This window comes from Lissotriton vulgaris, chromosome 1_1 (genome assembly GCF_964263255.1).
Source record: "Lissotriton vulgaris chromosome 1_1, aLisVul1.2, whole genome shotgun sequence".
Lineage (NCBI taxonomy): Eukaryota > Metazoa > Chordata > Amphibia > Caudata > Salamandridae > Lissotriton > Lissotriton vulgaris.
Genome location: NC_141685.1, coordinates 1,764,493,766 through 1,764,512,064, shown reverse-complemented (window position 1 = coordinate 1,764,512,064; position 18,299 = coordinate 1,764,493,766). Strand labels below are relative to the sequence as shown.

At 46.5% G+C, this 18,299-nt stretch overlaps 1 protein-coding gene across 1 annotated transcript in view; it reads right to left on the bottom strand.

Annotated features, from left to right (window-relative positions):
• The window catches only part of METAP2 (methionyl aminopeptidase 2), a 169,534-nt gene extending 158,204 nt beyond the window's left edge, over positions 1 to 11,330 (bottom strand). The window contains exon 1 of the mRNA XM_086919070.1: positions 10,977 to 11,330. Within this exon, the coding sequence (XP_086775196.1) occupies positions 10,977 to 11,127 (151 nt within the window). The 5' untranslated portion in view covers positions 11,128 to 11,330. The remainder of the gene's footprint in view (positions 1 to 10,976) is intronic.
• Positions 11,331 to 18,299: the final 6,969 nt, after the last annotated feature.

Below are 18,299 nucleotides of genomic sequence, written 5' to 3'. Positions count from 1 at the left end.
CTAGAATCCAAGTACACAATCAGCCTCAACTCCAAACACCCAGGAGGTTTGAACCAGGACGAAGAGCTACATCTACACCTATGATTGTACTACTTGTCCTGATGTTACTAGTCCTTGTCTGTCATTCCATTTCATCCCATTAGTGCAGACGCTTCTCTCTCTGACAGAATCTCCTATCCTATTTTTCCTACTGACTTATCCCTCTGCTGTTCCCCCCCGCCCCTACCCCCCAGCTCACGCCACTATGCCCAGATGAGCCCTCTTTTCCTTCTCACCCAATGCCACCTATTTTTACAATGGTCACTTGACCTGTGAACCCATTTTTTGACATATTGTGTGTCAAGAATATGGTGGGAAAGTTCTCCCTTTTTAAGCACATTCAGGGATCATGCCTGGTTGGAATTCACTTGCACTAGCAATTCCACACCTGTGACGTTTTTCCCATGTGTTTCACCTAACATACATACATGTATATTTACATACAGTTTTTTCTTTTATTTTGCATTGTGATGCACTTGCTAACCAATTGCATGAGAAAAAACGACATTCTTTTTAATTTTGTTTTCTTAAAAAATGTCTTGACTTACATAGTGTTCTTTCACTGTGACTGATGAGATGGCAAAAATTTCTTTTGTGCCCAAAGTCTTTCTCCTATGTTGTTTTTTCTTTTCCCTCCACTTTGACTCACTGTATGCTATGGATACTGTGCCACAATGTGTAGTTCCCAGCTTTGACAAAGACCTCTTGGTCGAAACGCGTTAGCTATTCAAATAAATTGTTTTGGACCTACCCGTAGTGCGGGCTGTGTTCTTCTGGCGCGGCTGCATCAGCAAGGACTTCTTAAGCTTATATATATATATATATATATATATATATATATATATATATATATATATATATATATATATACATATACACATTACATTACCTACTGGCGATGGCCAGTGGGTAGTTATAGTTAGGATCAAAATTGCAATAGGAAAAGCATTTATTTTGTCAATAACTTTGGTACCGCTTGGCGAATCTTCCCAACATTTTCAATAACATCCCCTTTTTGGTTCAGCTGTGGTGTTGAAAGTTTCAAGGTGATCCATCAAGTGGGGGTCAAGAAAATGGGAAGGGGGGGGGCGTCGAAAATGTCTATGGGGATTTTTCATTTTTGAATAGGACTACAGCCTGAACCGCTGAACGGTATTACACTAAATTTGGCAGAAAGCTAAATGTTCATCCAGAAAGCATGCTTTTTGTGACCATGTCATGAGTTATGTAATATAGGACGTCATAAGCAATGCATTCTGGAGGGGTGCTCGAGTTCTAGTTAGCTGAACTAACTAGAACTGCTGAATTTCACTGGTTTTCTACGAGTGAAACCTGAGCCTAACTATAACATTCCTGCAACCTTTGTTTTTTTCAATTAATTTGTAAGGTGTTTTTATTCCATATCTGAACTAGTACGTCCCTGTGACTCTTGTTTTTTCAGTGAATATATTTATATTTTGTTTTCCAGCACAATCTTTCTTGATTTAGAGCACTAGCCATCTATTTTTAGGTCTCGACTATTATATCCCGCAGGTATAGATAGGCGAGATTATAGTAGGCAGTTCAAAAACTCTACCAAACTTGCGGATCAAGTACAGTTCATGTGATGTATGCCCGTGCACGCCATCGCTAGCCACGTCACACCACCATTTGGCTGTGCCTCACATCAGACTTCAAAGGCTGCCGCTCCCCCATCCACCTCCCCCCCGCCACAGCAATGCCGAGAGCTTGTTACCCCGCGGCCGCGTCAGTTTAATTTTATTCCGTGCCGTCAGTTTCATTTTCTTGCGTGCAGCGCATCTCTGCGATCACTCCCCGCTCACTTTAATTTTTTTCCCGCGGCCGCGTCAGTTTCATTTTCTTGTGTGCCGTCAGTTTCATTTTCTTCTGTGCTATCTCACGAGCGCGGCCGCTCACTTTTATTTTCTTCCCGGGGTTACGATTTGTGCTTTCTCACGAGCGCGGCCGCTCACTTTTATTTTCTTCCCGCGGCCACGATTTGTGCTTTCTCACGAGCGCGGCCGCTCACTTATTTTCTTCCTGCAGGATTGGTCTGTGCATAGAAAAGTAGGGCCGGTGCTGCTTTGAGCCAAGTGGCACAGGTGGAGGGGTGGGCAATCCCAGTTAAAGTCAGAATGCCAACCTAGTACCAGCACAGCTAATGTCAAGGCACTCAAGAAGATAAGGGCCCGCTTCCCAGCGTCATGGGGGCAGCCAGGGGTGTCACGGCATCACAGTCCATGGCCCACTAGATCACCACTCTGCAGTTTGCAGCTGGGAATCGGCTCCACCTCCTCACCTCTCAGCACCGGATGTCAGCAGCTTAGCGCCAGCAGCCTTGCCTCTCGGGCCGTAGCCTAACTCCCAGCCATTGTAGATGGGGCCCCCAGTCCTGCCACAATGCTGTTTGCAGTAGTGCCTTCTAATTCAGGCACAGCAGGGCAGTCAGGAAGCACGGGAAGGGACTCTGCGGGCTCAGAGCAGGGCTCATCGTAGAATAATCACCGTATAAACAGGGCAAAGATAATAGCTCACTTAGAGCACTCCCGCCATGATGGCTGCTCAAGCCACGACCCCCAACCTCCCTCATATTAAATTGTATTCATGTACAGTGTTATTCAACCTACAGGATTTGGGGATTATATACTATGGTTCTCCTTACATGATGTTATTGTATTCATGTGTACTGTTCTTTGATACATAGGATTGGGTTATTATGTACTACTATTTTCCTATGAGATGTTTCTCCTTACAAGGTTTTTCCTCAAATTCTGATTTAATGCCTCACTCTACCACCCTCTCGCTACCTCTCTACCGCCCTCTCTCTACCTCTCTACCGCCCTCTCTCTACCTCTCTACCGCCCTCTCTCTACCGCCCTCTCTCTACCGCCCTCTCTCTACCGCCCTCTCTCTACCGCCCTCACGCCCTCTGCTGCTCTCTTCCACCCTGCCTCCTTCTCTTAGTCCCTGTTCTCTTCTCCTGTGCTGATCTGCTGCTCTCTTCCACCGCCTCTTTCTCTAACTCCCTGTTCTCCTCTCCTGTGATGATCTGCTGCTCTTCTTCCACACGCCTCCTTCTCTAACTCCCTGTTCACTTCCCTTCTCCAGAGCTGATCTGCTGCTCTCTTCAACCCGCCTCCTTCTCTAACTCCCTGTTCTTTTCTCCTGTGCTAATCTGCTGCTCTCTTCCACCCCACCTCCTTCTTTAACTCCGTTCTCTGCTCTTCTCCCGTGCTGATCTGCTGCTCTCTTCCACTCTGCCTCCTTCTCTAACTCGCTGCTCTCTTCTCTCCGGTGCGGTTATGCTGCTCTCTTCCACCCACCTTCGTCTCTAGGTCCCTGTTCTCTACTCTTCTCCTGTGCTGATCTGCTGCTCTCCTCCACCCGCCTCCTTTAACTACCTGTTCTCTTAACTCCTTGTTCTCTTCTCCCATGCTGATCTTCGGTTCTCCTTCTCCCGCCTCATTATCTAACTCCCTGTTCTCTTCTCCTGTGATGATCTTTCTGCTATCTTCTATCCGCCTCCTTCTTTAACTCCCGGTTCTCTTCTCCTCTGCTGATCTGCTACTCTCTTCCACCCGCCTCCTTCTTTAACTCCCTGTTCTCTTCTCCTGTGCTGATCTGCTGCTCTCTTCCACCCCCCCTCTTTAACTCCCTGTTCTCTTCTACTGTGCTAATCTGCTGTTCTCTAATACCCGCCTCTTTCTCTAACTCCCTGTTCTCTTCTCCAGTGCCGATCTGCTGTTCTTCCACCCGCCTCCTTCTTTAACTCCGTTCTTTTCTCCTGTGCTTTTCACACACAACCACACACACACACATCTATCTTTCGCCCTCACTATCTATCTTTCGCCCCCTCTCTAGCCATCTATCACCCTCACTTTATCGCACCACCACAGCATCACTCAGGGGCACCACAGCATCACTCAGGGGCACCACAGCATCACTATGCGCTACCACAGCATCACTCGTCGCCACTACAACATCACTCAGCGCCACCACAGTATCAATCTGTGCAACCATTCATCAACAACTGGTTCAAATATGTTCTCAATGTTTCAAGTTTTATTACAAATGTCACAAAAAGATTAATATTTCACTTCTGTTCTTGGATTTTCGTCACAATAAAATACACTGAACATAATCTTCACAAAAGTTATTTACAAAAGTTTAAGCTATTGCCATTATAAATTACAATAACTTATTTAAGTATTAATTATCTTAAAAAATTAAAAGCTATTGTTATTCGTAATATCAATACATCTAACTCACGTAAATACAAAACATGTTGCATTAGAAATGGTATAGGTGTCACATTTGCAAAAGTAAAAAGTATTGGCATTGTAAATGACAAAGCTATTAATTTCGCAATTTTCAAAACCAACACAAATAAACAATGTGTCATTTGCAAGACCAATAGCTCCAACTTTCCTAATGCGAGACCTATTGCATTGCAAATGCTTGTTGAGATTACCTGCCGGTCTCAGGTGTAATTCTTCTGCAGTCAGAATTCAGGCATATACCAGCAGCAAAGACACATCTTGGCTGAGGGGATTCTCTCCCGTCAGTAGCTCTACTATGCTCTCAGCCTTCTGTGTACCGAAATGAAGAATTCTAAGGTGGCATTCAATAATTAGGATCACTAATTGTCAGCCTTTTTAATGTTGGGGTGCAGTAAGGTCTAAAAGACCAGAGCTTTTAACTGGTTTCTTTAATATATAATAAGGGCTGCTACAATATCACCCAAGGCAATGTCCTCGGTGTGCAAGGGCACTAACAATTTCCTGATATTTGTAAAATTATGAACACAAGTCATGTATCCTCTATTTAAGCCTGCTTGTCTGTACATCTTTAGTCCTCACAACTACTAAAGCACTAAACAAAAACAAAACACTGCAAAGCCACTTCTATAAAAAAACAAGCATTTGCAATGCAATGGTCTCGGCATCATTAAAGGTAGAGCTATTGGCATTGCTCATGACATTTTTTTTCTTTAAATCACAAATAAATGGGCATTGTCATTAACATTGCCAATACACAGCACTCTGCACTCAACAGCACACAATGCTCTGCGCACTCACCACTCTGCGCACGCACCACTCTGCACTCTGCACTCTGCACTCTGCACTCTGCACTCACCACCATTTTGAGGATATACAAATTTCTTGGAAAGCCAACAATAAATAACATTCTTAGGTCGGTCCCCCGGGAATCGGTTAAATGCTGATCTGTACAAATAAGTCTTTACTTTTGTAGCTCATTCTCCTTTGACAAGTGTAGTAAGGATTTGGCTCTTTTCAAAATTACACCGGAGTATCAATCAAAAAGTCCCCATTCTACGTCCGTCTTGTCGGGTCTTAAAGTTAATTCCTCTGTTCGTGGAAGGAGGAGCCACGCGTGTGACCAGGATGGCCGCGTGAGAGCTCGGCTCCGCCGACCTCCGTTACCAGCCTCCACATACTGGCATTAATCCTGTGCTATAAACCCGCTCCCGTAAAGATCTGGCAAAGCGACGACTCCCGCTGTTTACCCGGGCCACCTACGGTACTCGAGACCGAAGTTATACCGGGTTGTGGTCTGCGGCCTACTAGCATCTGAAGCAGGGGGCTTGAGTGGACGAGGAGCCCGTCACTAAGTGTAAAAACATTGGGGCCGCAAACCGAAGTCAGCGGTCCGGCCACGTGAACTACCCCAAATGTGCCTCCAGCGCGATGGCAGACCTAGCGGGAGTGAGGTGGTGGCGATGCGGCCATTGTGAGGCCGTGGCGCCGTGAACTCCTCCTGATTTGCCCTGTGAGGTGCACGGAGGGGGCTACCCGTCGTGGACATGAAGCACCCTGCTCCGGGGCGGCGAGCCAGTGCAGGCGGTGCTTCAGCGCTACTCTAGGGAGAGAGGAATCATGCACAGAGGCTCCGGTGAGCAGTGTGTTGGGGGTGCCCGTGCCGCCCCTCCTTGAGGCATATATAAAGCCCCATGGTGCCTGTGTGTAGCGAGGTGGGCAGGTTGCACAGTTGGTGCGCACTAAATTGGCTGTGTGGCGAGCAGTGGTGGCCAGGTTGGCGCCCTGTTTGGTTGTACAGAACTGTGGGAAAGCGGCTGCCCTGGGGACTTCCTTGTAGGCAATGCCCTACCTTGCTGCGGTGTGTCTACCCTGCTAGTAATGTTGTGGGGTGAGCCGGGCAGCTGATTGGAGACGCGGCGCACATACAACCCCAAGCATTACAGTCCCCGTTCCTTCCGCGCGTGTAGCCGGCGTTGACGGCCTCAGCCCCGGGTCTGCCGCGGCCGGTCCTGCAGTAATGGGCACGGCGCATGCGTAAGCCCGAAACCTTCCATTGGGCACGGCGCATGCGCAAGCAGCGGGAGGTATTGCTAGCGTCTCAGCTTCCGAGGAGGACAGCGCGTTCGCGTGCGCGTGGCCGGCGCAAATCGCCTTGCGCGCGGCCAGTGCTGTCTTCCTGGGAAGCTGAGCCGCTAACAATAAGGTCTCTGGCGAGAGCGAGCTTCGCTCGCTTCTAGCCGAGACCTAAAAAGGCATACACGTACAATGTTTGTTTCTTTTTCATGTCTCCCTTACCAGACAGTGAAAGGTGTCTGGCTGTAAAAGACCTGTTGTGAACTTACAGTGGGGTTACAGCCTTATCGCAGATTTGCTTTATTGACATTCTCATTTGCTTGAGGGCTAGCTTTCCTATGCTTGTGTTTGTTCCTGTTCTGAAGCATACCCTCTTTAACCCTCTGAGTGTGGCTGGAATTCCCCCTGCGGTGCGGGCGAATTCCACGCGTGCCAAAATCGGACGGCCCCCGGCTGTCTGACACATGCCCACCGTGATGTCGGTCGACACCCTGCGAATTCCACGCATGCATAAATTGGACGCCATCCGACGCACACGCCCACCGTGACGTCGGACAGCCGGGGGCCGTCCAACGCATGCAAGGGGTTAAAAACTTTTTGACTGGCTGACTTGTATCCTTCCACTGCTCGAATTTAGTAAACTACTTTTTTCTTTTTCATTCAGCAAACCATGGGATTGCATGTATTTTCAGTATATCGCCCTGGTGTGCTGTTTTCCCTCTTTAAATACCTCTCCTCTCTTCCATGTTTCTCCCCACCACTCATATTCTATGTTTGAGCATTTCCTCTAGAATTTGGATTGTTTTCCCTGTTTACTTTTTGTTAAACAATATTTAACAGGCATATATTGGCAAAGCCAACAGCTCAGCATTGCTATTGGAAAGGCAAGACCTACTATCTTTGTCAATACTTGTTTCTATATATTCTTATTCCTGTTTAAAGCAATTAAATCAATCCTAGTTTATGTGAAGTTTTTCACAATTTCACAACAAGCAACCCACGGATCAATGCTCTAAGCGTTTTAAGAAATATATAAGCCTCATAATCGCAAGCCGAGTTGTAACCTACACTTATATAAACACATTTCTTAACACTTTTCACAAACAAACATGGCATTTTAAGAAATGTTAAGCACCAGCATGAGCTGACAAAACTCTTAAATTGAATAGAAAATACAAATATAATATCAAAGGCAGGGCATCAGTCACCCAGAATAGATCAATGCGCCATTTTTCATAATTGTACGTTCATATCCTTATTTCAGAAGCAGATGGGGTCTCACTTATACTTCATCACGTTTTTCAGTATTATCATTTTACAAAAATGACGACAACCAGCTGTGTTTATGTAAATCCTTTACAGCAGCAATCAGTCCACAACTCTCAGAATCTAAAGGTCAGAAGTAAGATATATAGAAACATCCTTATCAGTCCATTCTCGAACGGTTGCCAACCCATCAAGAGCCTGGTCACTTGCTCAACAAGAGGTGTACTAATCGCTCTTGAAATGAACATGGACTGCAAACACAGAGGCAGGAGGTCATTCCCAGCTTCAAAGATGGGAAAGAGAACTTCTTGGAGGATCTCCTATTAGTGTGTGGAGTAGAAACAACTGCTGAGGTTGTCCAATCAGGTTTTGTCTGACCCCTACCGCATGAGAGACTAGCAGTAACATACCTAGTTGCAGAGCCTACTGCCAATTAGATAGCCAGTCAACACAGCTATTGAGTGTGTCTACCTTGTTACCTGATAAAGGTGGCCGCTCTGGGGCTGTTTGTATAGACATTCACCAAACTGGACCACAGCACAGGTAAGAATGCCTTCAACTCAAGCAACATTTGCTGTCAGAACCAACACGTTTATGTACAAGGGGATATGAATAGTTCTCAACAATGGACCCCACAGCCTGTCCTCTGTAAGTCAGAGGTAACTGTAAACAAAATTAACAAGGAGGGGAGAGAAGGTTCACAGGTGGATTCGTACCCCCTGATCAATAGTTTATAAACAAAAGGAATCCACTGTAGGAAGAGTTTCCCCAACTATGGTTGGGAACACCTATGTTTTAAAATACCCTTCACACACCAAAAGGACCCTTGGTGTCATGCTTCATCATTGGGGTCTTCGCACCCCTCTCCGGGATGCGGCGTGCTACGACCTGCAACTACGCGGGAGCACTTAATCAAGACTATGTGTGGTGTATGTGAAGGTATCTTATGTGAGTGGTGAGGTTACAAACGCGAGTGAAGTTTAAAAAGGGCCTGGCTCGTGGGGTAAAAAGGATTTTAATCAGCCCCCGAGCTGGCACTATTAAAAACGTGCAGTAAATGGAGGTTTGAAGTGCAAGGCTATGTGCACTACCTCCTTTGTGTGTGTGTCGACATGTTTCGGAGACTGGGCTCCTTCTTCAGGAAAGGGTACGCAAATCCCCACCTTACTCCCGTATTTCTACTTAAAACATGAAATATATCTACAAAAGTGAAATATATGTGCAGGACATGTTATGTACCTACAGGTTGATATCGAGTCGCTATGTTCGACCTCAAAAGGAAGGGGACAAATAATTTTTTCTGGTGGTCCACTCCTTTTTAAACAAAAACACTAGCATGACACCAAGGGTCCTTTTGGTGTGTGAGGTGTGTGAGGGGTATTTTAAAACATAGGGGGTTCCCAGCCATAGTTAGGGAAACCCTTCCTACAGTGGATTCCTTTTGTTTATAAAGTAACTGTAAACAAGGCATGCTGATGGGGCATCCCTCCAAGAAGTTGGAAGAAAGTTCAAATGATTCCATTATTTAAACAGTGATAGCTGGACTGAGAGGAGCATCAACTGCTCTTCTCACACCTATTCCCACAGACCAGCTGTTAGAAACTGTTGCATAAACATACCTGTGGCACACTACAAAATGGCACATTTTGCTTTTGTCTCTGATATTCTGCCCCACACAAATGTTAAAAATACAAATAATCCTATGCACAATGAGCAAGCCTTAGTAACAGTTTCCCCGACCTACGTTTTATACAATCTTTGCCACAGAATCCTACTTGCACAGAAAGCTCACAATTGAGGCTTCCTCTGCATTTGTCACTTTGCTTATTACATTTCTAAAGGGCTTGCACCAGCTAATCGTAAGTGGTGGATTAAAGTTTCATCTTGCTTGCAGGTACTTTTTGTGCTGGTTTTGCTCACAGCTGTCTTTTAGAAGATGGCAGCACAACTACTGACATGGTGTGGCTTCATCTGTTCGCCCTACTGTATGTGTTCTGTTATAGCATGTGCTCAACTTGCTACTCTATGGCAGCTCACCCTTCCCGCTTCCGTGCGCCAGTAAAGTCTTTTGAGCCAGGCGATGTTTGGCAGCATCCCATTTCAGTATTTACCACCACGTTCTCTACTGCAACTTCGAATCTATTCCCCGGGGTTTGTTCACAGCTCCTGCAGTAGTCTCCTATCACAACGCCATCAAAAAATGCAACAGTCCCACCTGCAACATGCTTCTTGCAATGGCAAATGTAAGTATAATGGATTGTCGGCAATGTAGTGGAGATATGGCAGAAGAGAAAATAAAGATGACTTTTATGGAGAATCTTAGTAACATCTATTGACAGGCTGCCTCAATTAGCTTAATGCTAGTCTGTGTAACCTGCAATGATCAGTGGGCCATATGCAGTTATCCCAGTAAAGTCCAGTCAGCCGTCCATCCTTCCCAAGATGGTAAATTGAGTGCGGTTACACTGGGCAACAGATAACGGACTACTTACAGTGCTAAGAAACAGCTGAAATGCGGTCTAAAGCAATACATAAGAACCGAGTTTTAGATATTTGGTCGAAATTGACTCGCAAACTTCGGCCCCATTCTACTGGCCACATCCACAAACCAAAGCAGCAAGCTTACACACACACACACACACACACGAGCACTGGCAAAGTCAACAGGACAGGCGTTGATTTAGAGCTCTTTAGCTTTATCAATTACTGTTTTGTCATGATTTTTGCAAACTTTTATTGTTGATAAGGATGCTGGGCCATTGCAATCTGCAAAAACATGTTGAATTGGCAAAAAGAAAAATATTTTTGGGGGTCTCAAAAACCATACACTGCCATAGTGGTCCCTACCACTTTATGGAACTAACTGATTTGTGCGTGGCTGTAAAAGTGAAGTTAGCCAATGGCTGAAGTGGGCTGACGCCGTGACCAAAGTTGTGTTCTGTAGTGGAAGACAAATGTGAATGAAAAACTGACCAAATGATGTAGAGGGCCGGCAGAAACAAGAATATTACATTAACCCTCACCACCTCTTCTATGCCCCCATCTCTAAGCCATTGCTCTTTTCCTATCCCCTTTCCCGGTGCTCTTGTTACTCCTTCCTCTTCCAACTCCCACACCCTTCCTACTCAACAATTGTGAAACACTTACTTTTGTTTGTTTCTCCTCATGCCCCTGCTAGCCCATGTGCCTGACTAGTCGGAACTACACGAGTTACTTTTTAAATGTTTTATTCCTCTTCTTTCCTTCAGCCATGATCTCACTCCTCCTAAAACACCCCGCCTATCCATGCTGCTCTTTTCCACTTATTTTACTTCTCACCCCCAGGAGCCTTGCTCTTCTTCTTCTTCCTCTTCTTCTTCTTGCCAGGCTCTTCTGACGTATCGGCCTCATCCTTGTCCTCTAGTTCCAACTCCCCATTGAGGTGCGGAGGTTCTTCAAGCAGCGATTGCTGCTGTTTCACTGCCGCCATGTTCAAGAGAGAGAGCCTAGGTCTGACCGGAACACTGTGGTTCCTAAAACAACTCTATGATTCAGGGGACCCGGGTTTCCGCTCTAACATCACTCTATGATTCAGCCATCACCAGTCAAAGGGGATGCCGGGACAGCTGCACACAACATTACGGAGCGCTCATCTGTAAACATAGAAAACGGACTTCACCACTTTTTCCCACCGAGGGCTCCGTATAGAAACCCATTAAAAACACCCAATTAAAAACAAATTACATCATATTTTTAACTGCAGCTCGTGAGAACCCACTTCAAAATGAGCTTTAAGTTTTCACGAATTCACGAACGGCTGGGCTATACCATTTTTGATATGACGATCACATTGGAATATAGAGGCAAAGTAGCTCAGATCGTAATAACCATACACGTATTCTGACGCTTTTAGCTAGTTAGGAATATATTTTCACAAACACTTGGAAAGCTCAGAGTATTCGGTTCTCACAAACACATTCGGTTCACATTTTCAAAATGGCCGACAGACTCGAAGACGGTATTTTGTCAAGAAGGCTGGTTCTTACTGTGCCTGGATACTAGATCAAAGATGTAAACAAATTTAACCTCTTGATTTCTAGCGCTTATTTCAACAAAATGTATCCATATCCATGTATGCATTTTTTTTGCAGTGTTATGTAAATACTTTGCTTTTTGTATGTATCTGTAAAAATCAGCAGAAATGGAAAACTGGGAACCTTAAACATAAAGAATGAAAAGTGGGTATGAATAAACCTATGTGTTTCTGAAAGGTACACAAACTACTGAGTTTAGGGACCACGATTATTTGTACACCTCTGAATTTGCGCTTACTTATATTATCTTATGATTCAGAGGGCATTTTGCCACAAATGCAAAGAAATCTAATTGTTAGTGACAAATGTTCTACTATTCTGCCACGTTTCCCAATAAAAATGGTACCCCACTTGTGTGTCCGGACCTAGCGCCTGCAACAAAAACAAGCATTTGCAATGCAATAGGTCTCGCATTAGGAAAGTTTGAGCTATTGGTCTTGTAAATGACAATTTTTAGGTCTCGTAGAGAGACCTAATGCCGTCCATCCACTTTTTACGATCCAGATTTTCAAAAGTTCACGTGAAATCACGTGACCACAAGCTCCTTCGTGCACAAGCTTGCATTTCCCCACAGGCTTCCCCCTGCCAGCAGCATTTGCATCAAAGGGTTCCGCTGCCCCGCCCCCTGCTTCACGGCCAGCTGTTCCCCAGCACCTCCCCTCTCTCTCCCCTAATTATTCACTGCTGGCCGGCCGGCACATCTAGTTTTCCACGGCTTTCGTTTTCCGCTTGTTTAATTTCATTTCGCGGCCGCAAATGCTTGTTATTTCTTTGTTGCCCGGCAAATGCTTGTTTTATATGGCGTGTGATTGTCTCCCAGCCATGTACATACCCGGCGAGCGCTTTTATTCCTCTGCATCAGACAGAATGGCTTTTCCCCGGCATGGGAATACGAGGCTTCAGAAAATCATGCATCTTTCAGCTTTAATTTCATCTCCAAATACTTTGCACTTGAAAACGTTTTAAGTCGCACTGCACAGGAACATGATCATTGTCTGGTTTTATTGTTTATTCAGTAAGCCTGCTCCATATGTGCGTGTCTACAAGCTGATACCTTGTGACTAACAGTGGTAATAATAAATCATTGTTAAACACTGTATAATTGCGAGTGAAATAACAATCTCATATGGCGGGGGATCCGCCGTGAGCAGATTAACTAGTTTGGAGGGTTCCTGGGCTGACTATTTTAAATTATTATTTCTGCCTCTTGCTAGACTTTCTTTCGCGGCGGCGGCTGCACAGCGTCCATAGGGGCGTAGGGGCGTAGCCCCACTAAGCCTGGACGCAACGTGGCAAGCTTACACATACTGTATACATACTATAAAAAAATTCACAATAAAGCGCCACAACGCAGCACTTCAATACCGGGACAGATTGGTATGCGGTGCGGAGTGCGCAGGGGGTGGGGGCGTGGCTGCTGGTCTGCTGCAGCTTGAGTGACAGTCTGCAGCAGGCCAGCAGCAGTGTGCGCATGAGGATTTTAGGGCTGTGACCTGCCCGAGCATGCGCGACAAACACCCCGCAGTGAGAGAGGGTCCGAAGGGGCCGGGGGTGCTGCTTCAACCGAGCCCCGGGGTTTACATAGGCACCAGGGCGAGTACGCAGTGTGCCCCCCTAGCCAATCCCGGCGCTGCATGCAGCGCCAGGATTGGCTGGTCCACTGCGCAAAATCCATTATTGGATGCCGTGCAAGGGTGGGGGCACACTGCTCAGCACTGCATAATCATGGCCAATCACTGTGTGACTTCAGCATGATGCCATGCAGTGATTGGCCATGATTCAGGACGTGCGCACCGTGACGTCTTGACTTAGTACTAGTTTGTTTCTGTAGTGTGACTGTCGTCGTCGCCACGTGCAGAGCCAGCAGCAGCTCAGCCCAACCGACTTCCGACGGTCCACACCACCAACAGAACAGTCACGTCACAAACAGTATCTATAAGGTGCGTGCTGTATAATATATTTTTAATTCGGCTGCGGTCCGGATTTATTTCTGTTGCGTGTCGCTGTCGCAGCCTCTATTGTGATACACTAATGTGTAATGTTTCAGAGATGGTGTGAAGTCTGCTGGCAAAAGGCAATGAGCTCATGGGTCTCTGGTGGCATAGAACACCAATATTAATTTTGATCATATAATTGTCTTCTACTATATCCAGAGCTGAGTGAAACTACATGTTATCCAAGGTCAAGCCCGCCAGTCTTTACCAAGAGCAAAGCACTTCAAATACTCTTGCAGACTTTGCAGAGAGGCTTTCGATCATTTGCTGAAATTGTCCACTTTGCACACAGAGATAAGATTGTTCATCGACCACCCACCCTAGCTAGCTAGTGCCAAGCGGCAATGACCGGGCGGACTGGGCCTTTATCAGTCATCTACTCCGAGCAGCGCTGATGCAGGCGTGTTGACTTTGCAAGATAGTTACTGCAGTAATGACGGATATTTGATGCCTTTCTGCTCTGCTTAGGGACGCTGTCGCAAGCACAACTCACCTCTATTTCGATACATTAGATCTAGACACACATTTAAAACATCTTCCTTTATGAGGCATACATTCATGCTGTCTCGCTGGATGACTGTATTCTGATTTATGTATGTTGATTTTCTTTCTTTCCTTTCCTAATGTCACCCTGGCCTTGAAACCACCCACGTACACGTGTAGTGCATCTGACATAGGGGGGTATTAGGCCAAACCTAAATACTGTGAAAGGTGAATCCTGACCTCACAGATCTGCAGATTGGTTGCTTCCAGCAGCTGGCCGGATTGTGCGCAATCATAGTGTAGTTTGGGATGCCAAAAAGTAGTGTTTGCTTTGTGATTCTTCACGGAGGTTTATCATGACGTTCCCCACACTCGGGCTCTTGCTCTTGCAATGACTGAAGGAATGTGTCCTAAAAACAAATTTTCGGAAGCAGTAGGGGTAGAGATTTCTACACTAAGCACATTTCCCGTTTGAGAAAAAGAGCCAAATAAAACGTCCAAGTGCAAAGTCATTATTTATCACCCTGCAAGTGTGCATTGTCTGATCTGTGAGCAGACTTCATGACAAGTGTAGGGATGGCAGACGTACGTCAGTGGAGTGCACTGCCCACTTTGAGCATTTCAGAAAATTCATAAACTATGTGCATTGCCATCTCTGACACCGTATTTTTTTCAGTTTCCTTTACATTTTTTTGTAACCAGTTTCAGTGGTCTGTTATTTATTTTATTGTGTTTAACTGACCCCCTGCAGATCTTGTGTTAGTTAAAGAAGAGAGCCCACTAATTTATGTTTCACGTTCATATTAAGCCTTATCAACCGCCTAGGTCTGTCATTGTAGGTTTTACATCTCTGTATTTCTAAGTTATCATTTGTGTCATGGATTCATACATTATAATCAACGAATGCCAGTCACTGAAATTCTATTCCTTGTGAGATGTTTAGTGCAGACCAGACATTACATCTTCAGGGTGCTATTACAGGACGTCAGTGTGCATGCAATGAATCAGACGGTACAAATATTCAGTCAGTACAAATAAAAATATTCAGTCAGTACAAATATTAATTTAAAAGGAGTATCGTTCAGCACTTCACACCCAATGTTCATTAGCGCCTTACCTTTCATGGGTGTTTCTCATCACCCTTCTTTTGCTTTAGTGTTGTTCCCAAGCCTCAGTTTCATCTGTGCGCCTCTCACCCTTTTATAACAAACGCTCATTCAGCTCTCCGCTTGCACCTCATCTCTCCATTTTGTTGGGCTTTGGGCACCCTTTGACTTCAAGTTCAAGTTCAAAATTTGTATAGCGCTCTAATCACCCAGAGGGTCTCAAGGCGCTTGGGGGAGGGAGATGTTCTACTTATCGAATATCCAAGTTTTTAGTTGCTTTCTGAAGGAGAGGTGGTTCTGTGTAAGGCGAAGGTGGGTGGAGAGAGAATTCCAGGTTTTGGCCGCTAAGTAGGAGAAGGATCTTCCCCCCATGGTGGATCTGTGGATGCGCGGAATTGCGGCGAGGGCTTGATTGGACGATCGTAGATGTCGGGAGGGGGTGTAGAAGGATAGATGCGTGTTGAGGCATTCGGGTCCTAGGATGTAGAGGGCTTTGTGTGCGTGGGTGAGGAGACGGAACGTTATTCTCTTGTTGACAGGGAGCCAATGGAGGTCTTTCAGGTGGTCAGAAATGTGAGCTTGCCGAGGGATGTCCAATATGAGTCTGGCTGATGCGTTTTGGATGCGTTGGAGTTTTTTCTGTAGTTTGGCTGTGGTTCCGGCGTAAAGGGTGTTTCCGTAATCCAGTCGGCTTGTGACCAGTGCGTGGGTGACTGTCTTTCTTGTTTCGGCCCCACCCACGGAAGATTTTTTTGAGCATTCGTAGGATGTTAAAGCAAGATGATGAGACGGCGTTGACTTGTCTGGTCATCGAGAGTGAGGAGTCCAGGATGAAGCCCAAGTTGCGTGCGCGGTCCTTGGGTATGGGTGCGGTTCCGAGGGCCGGGGGCCACCATGAGTCGTCGCAGGCAGAGGGGGATGGCCCTAGGATGAGGACTTCTGTTTTGTCCGAGTTTAGTTTTAAGCGGCTGTTCTTCATCCACTCAGCTACTTCTTTCATTCCTTTGTGTAAGTTGGTTTTGGCGGTGTTTGGGTCTTTGGTGAGGGAGAGGACCAACTGGGTGTCGTCTGCATAGGAGATGATGTTGAGGTTGTGTTGGCGTGCGATGGAAGCGAGGGGACTCATGTATACGTTGAAGAGGGTGGGACTGAGTGATGATCCTTGTGGTACGCCGCAGATGACTTCGGTGGCCTCTGCTTTGAAAGTGGGGAGGCGGACTCTCTGTGTTCTTCCGGTGAGGAACGAGATGATCCAGTCCAGTGCTTTTCCTTGAATTCCGACATTGCTGAGGCGTTGTATGAGGGTGTTATGACAGACTGTGTCGAAGGCTGCGGAGAGGTCGAGTAAGATGAGAGCGACTGTTTCTCCGTTGTCCAGTAGTGTTCGGATGTCGTCTGTAGCAGCGATGAGGGCGTTTTCGGTGCTGTGTTTGGCTCGGAAGCCAGACTGAGAAGGGTCAAGGGATTTGTTGGATTCGAGGAAGGCAGCGAGCTGACTGTTGACGGCTTTTTCGATGACTTTGGTAGGGAACAGGAGGAGCGAGATGGGGCGGTAGTTCTTAAGTTCGGATGGGTCTGCCGTGGGTTTCTTCAGAAGGGCGCTAAGTTCGGCATGTTTCCAGCTTTACGGGAAGGTAACGGAGTTGAGGGAACAGTTCATGACATCGCGGAGATGGGGTGCGATGATGGAGTCTGCTTTGTTGAAAATGTGGTGGGGACATGGGTCGGTTGGTGATCCTGAGTGGATGGAGTTCATCAAGCGGATGGTGTCTTCGGTGGTGATTGGGTTCCAGGCGCAATGGTTGTTAGAGTGAGGTTTTGGTTCGGAGGTGGGTGGAGTGGACTGGTCTTCGGACTGGTTTTCAAAGCTGTTATGTATTTCGGCGATTTTGTTGTGGAAGAATGAGGCTAGATAGTCGCAGAGGTCTTGGGATGGAGTGATGTCGTTGGTGCCGGCGGAGGGGTTAGTGAATTTTTTGACGATGTTGAATAGTTCCTTGCTGTTTTGGGCATTGTTGACAAGTCGATCCTCGAATGCTGATTTCTTGGTGGATCGGATCAGTTGGTGGTGTTTGCGGGTGTCATTCTTGAAGGTGGCTAGGTTGTCAGTGGTTGGGTTTTTTCTCCAGGTTTTCTCGAGAGTACGAGTCATCGTTGAACCAGGGGGCTATTTTGTTACCTTGCTTGATTAGATGGTTTTTCAAGGGTGCTAGTTCATCGGCGCTGTGGGTGATCCATTGTGTGAGGTTGGTGGCTGCTTGGTTAGGGTCCGATGAATTGGCAGGGGGGTTTTGGTGAAGCGATGTGAGGAGCTGGTCAGTGGTGATTTTGTTCCAGTTTCTTCGGGGAATAGGTTGTGGGGAGTTGTGGGTCGTGGACTTTTTGTAATTGAAGTGAACTCAGCTGTGGTCGGTCCAGTGGAGAGCTGTGGTGTGATCAAAGGAGATGTGCTTGCTGGAGGTGAAAATAGGGTCGAGCGTGTGTCCGGCAGAGTGGGTGGGGGTGTTAACGAGTTGTTTGAGTCCGAGATTGGCCAGGTTGTCCAAGAGGGTGGTGGTGTTGTTGTCGTTTTTCTTTTCCAGGTGAAAGTTGAGGTCTCCCAGTAGAATGTAGTTCTCGGATGGGAGGGCATGTGGGCTGATGAAGTTGGCGATGTCTTCGCTGAATTGTGTGCAGGGTCCTGGGGGTCTGTAGATGAGGGTGCCTCTGAGTGTGGTTTTAGGGTCGGTGTGGATTTGGAAGTGAAGGTGTTCGGCGGTAGCGAGGTTATCGTCGGAACTGGTCGTGATGCGGATAGTGTTCTTATGGACAATGGCGATGCCTCCTCCTGTTTGGTTGGTGCGATCTTTTCGGATGATCTTGTAGGTGTCCGGGATGGCTATGGCGGTGTCGGGGGCTGATGAGGCGTTCATCCATGTTTCTGTAAGGAAGGCGACGTCCGGCGATGTAGTGTCAAGTAAGTTCCAGAGTTCGATGGAGTGTCTG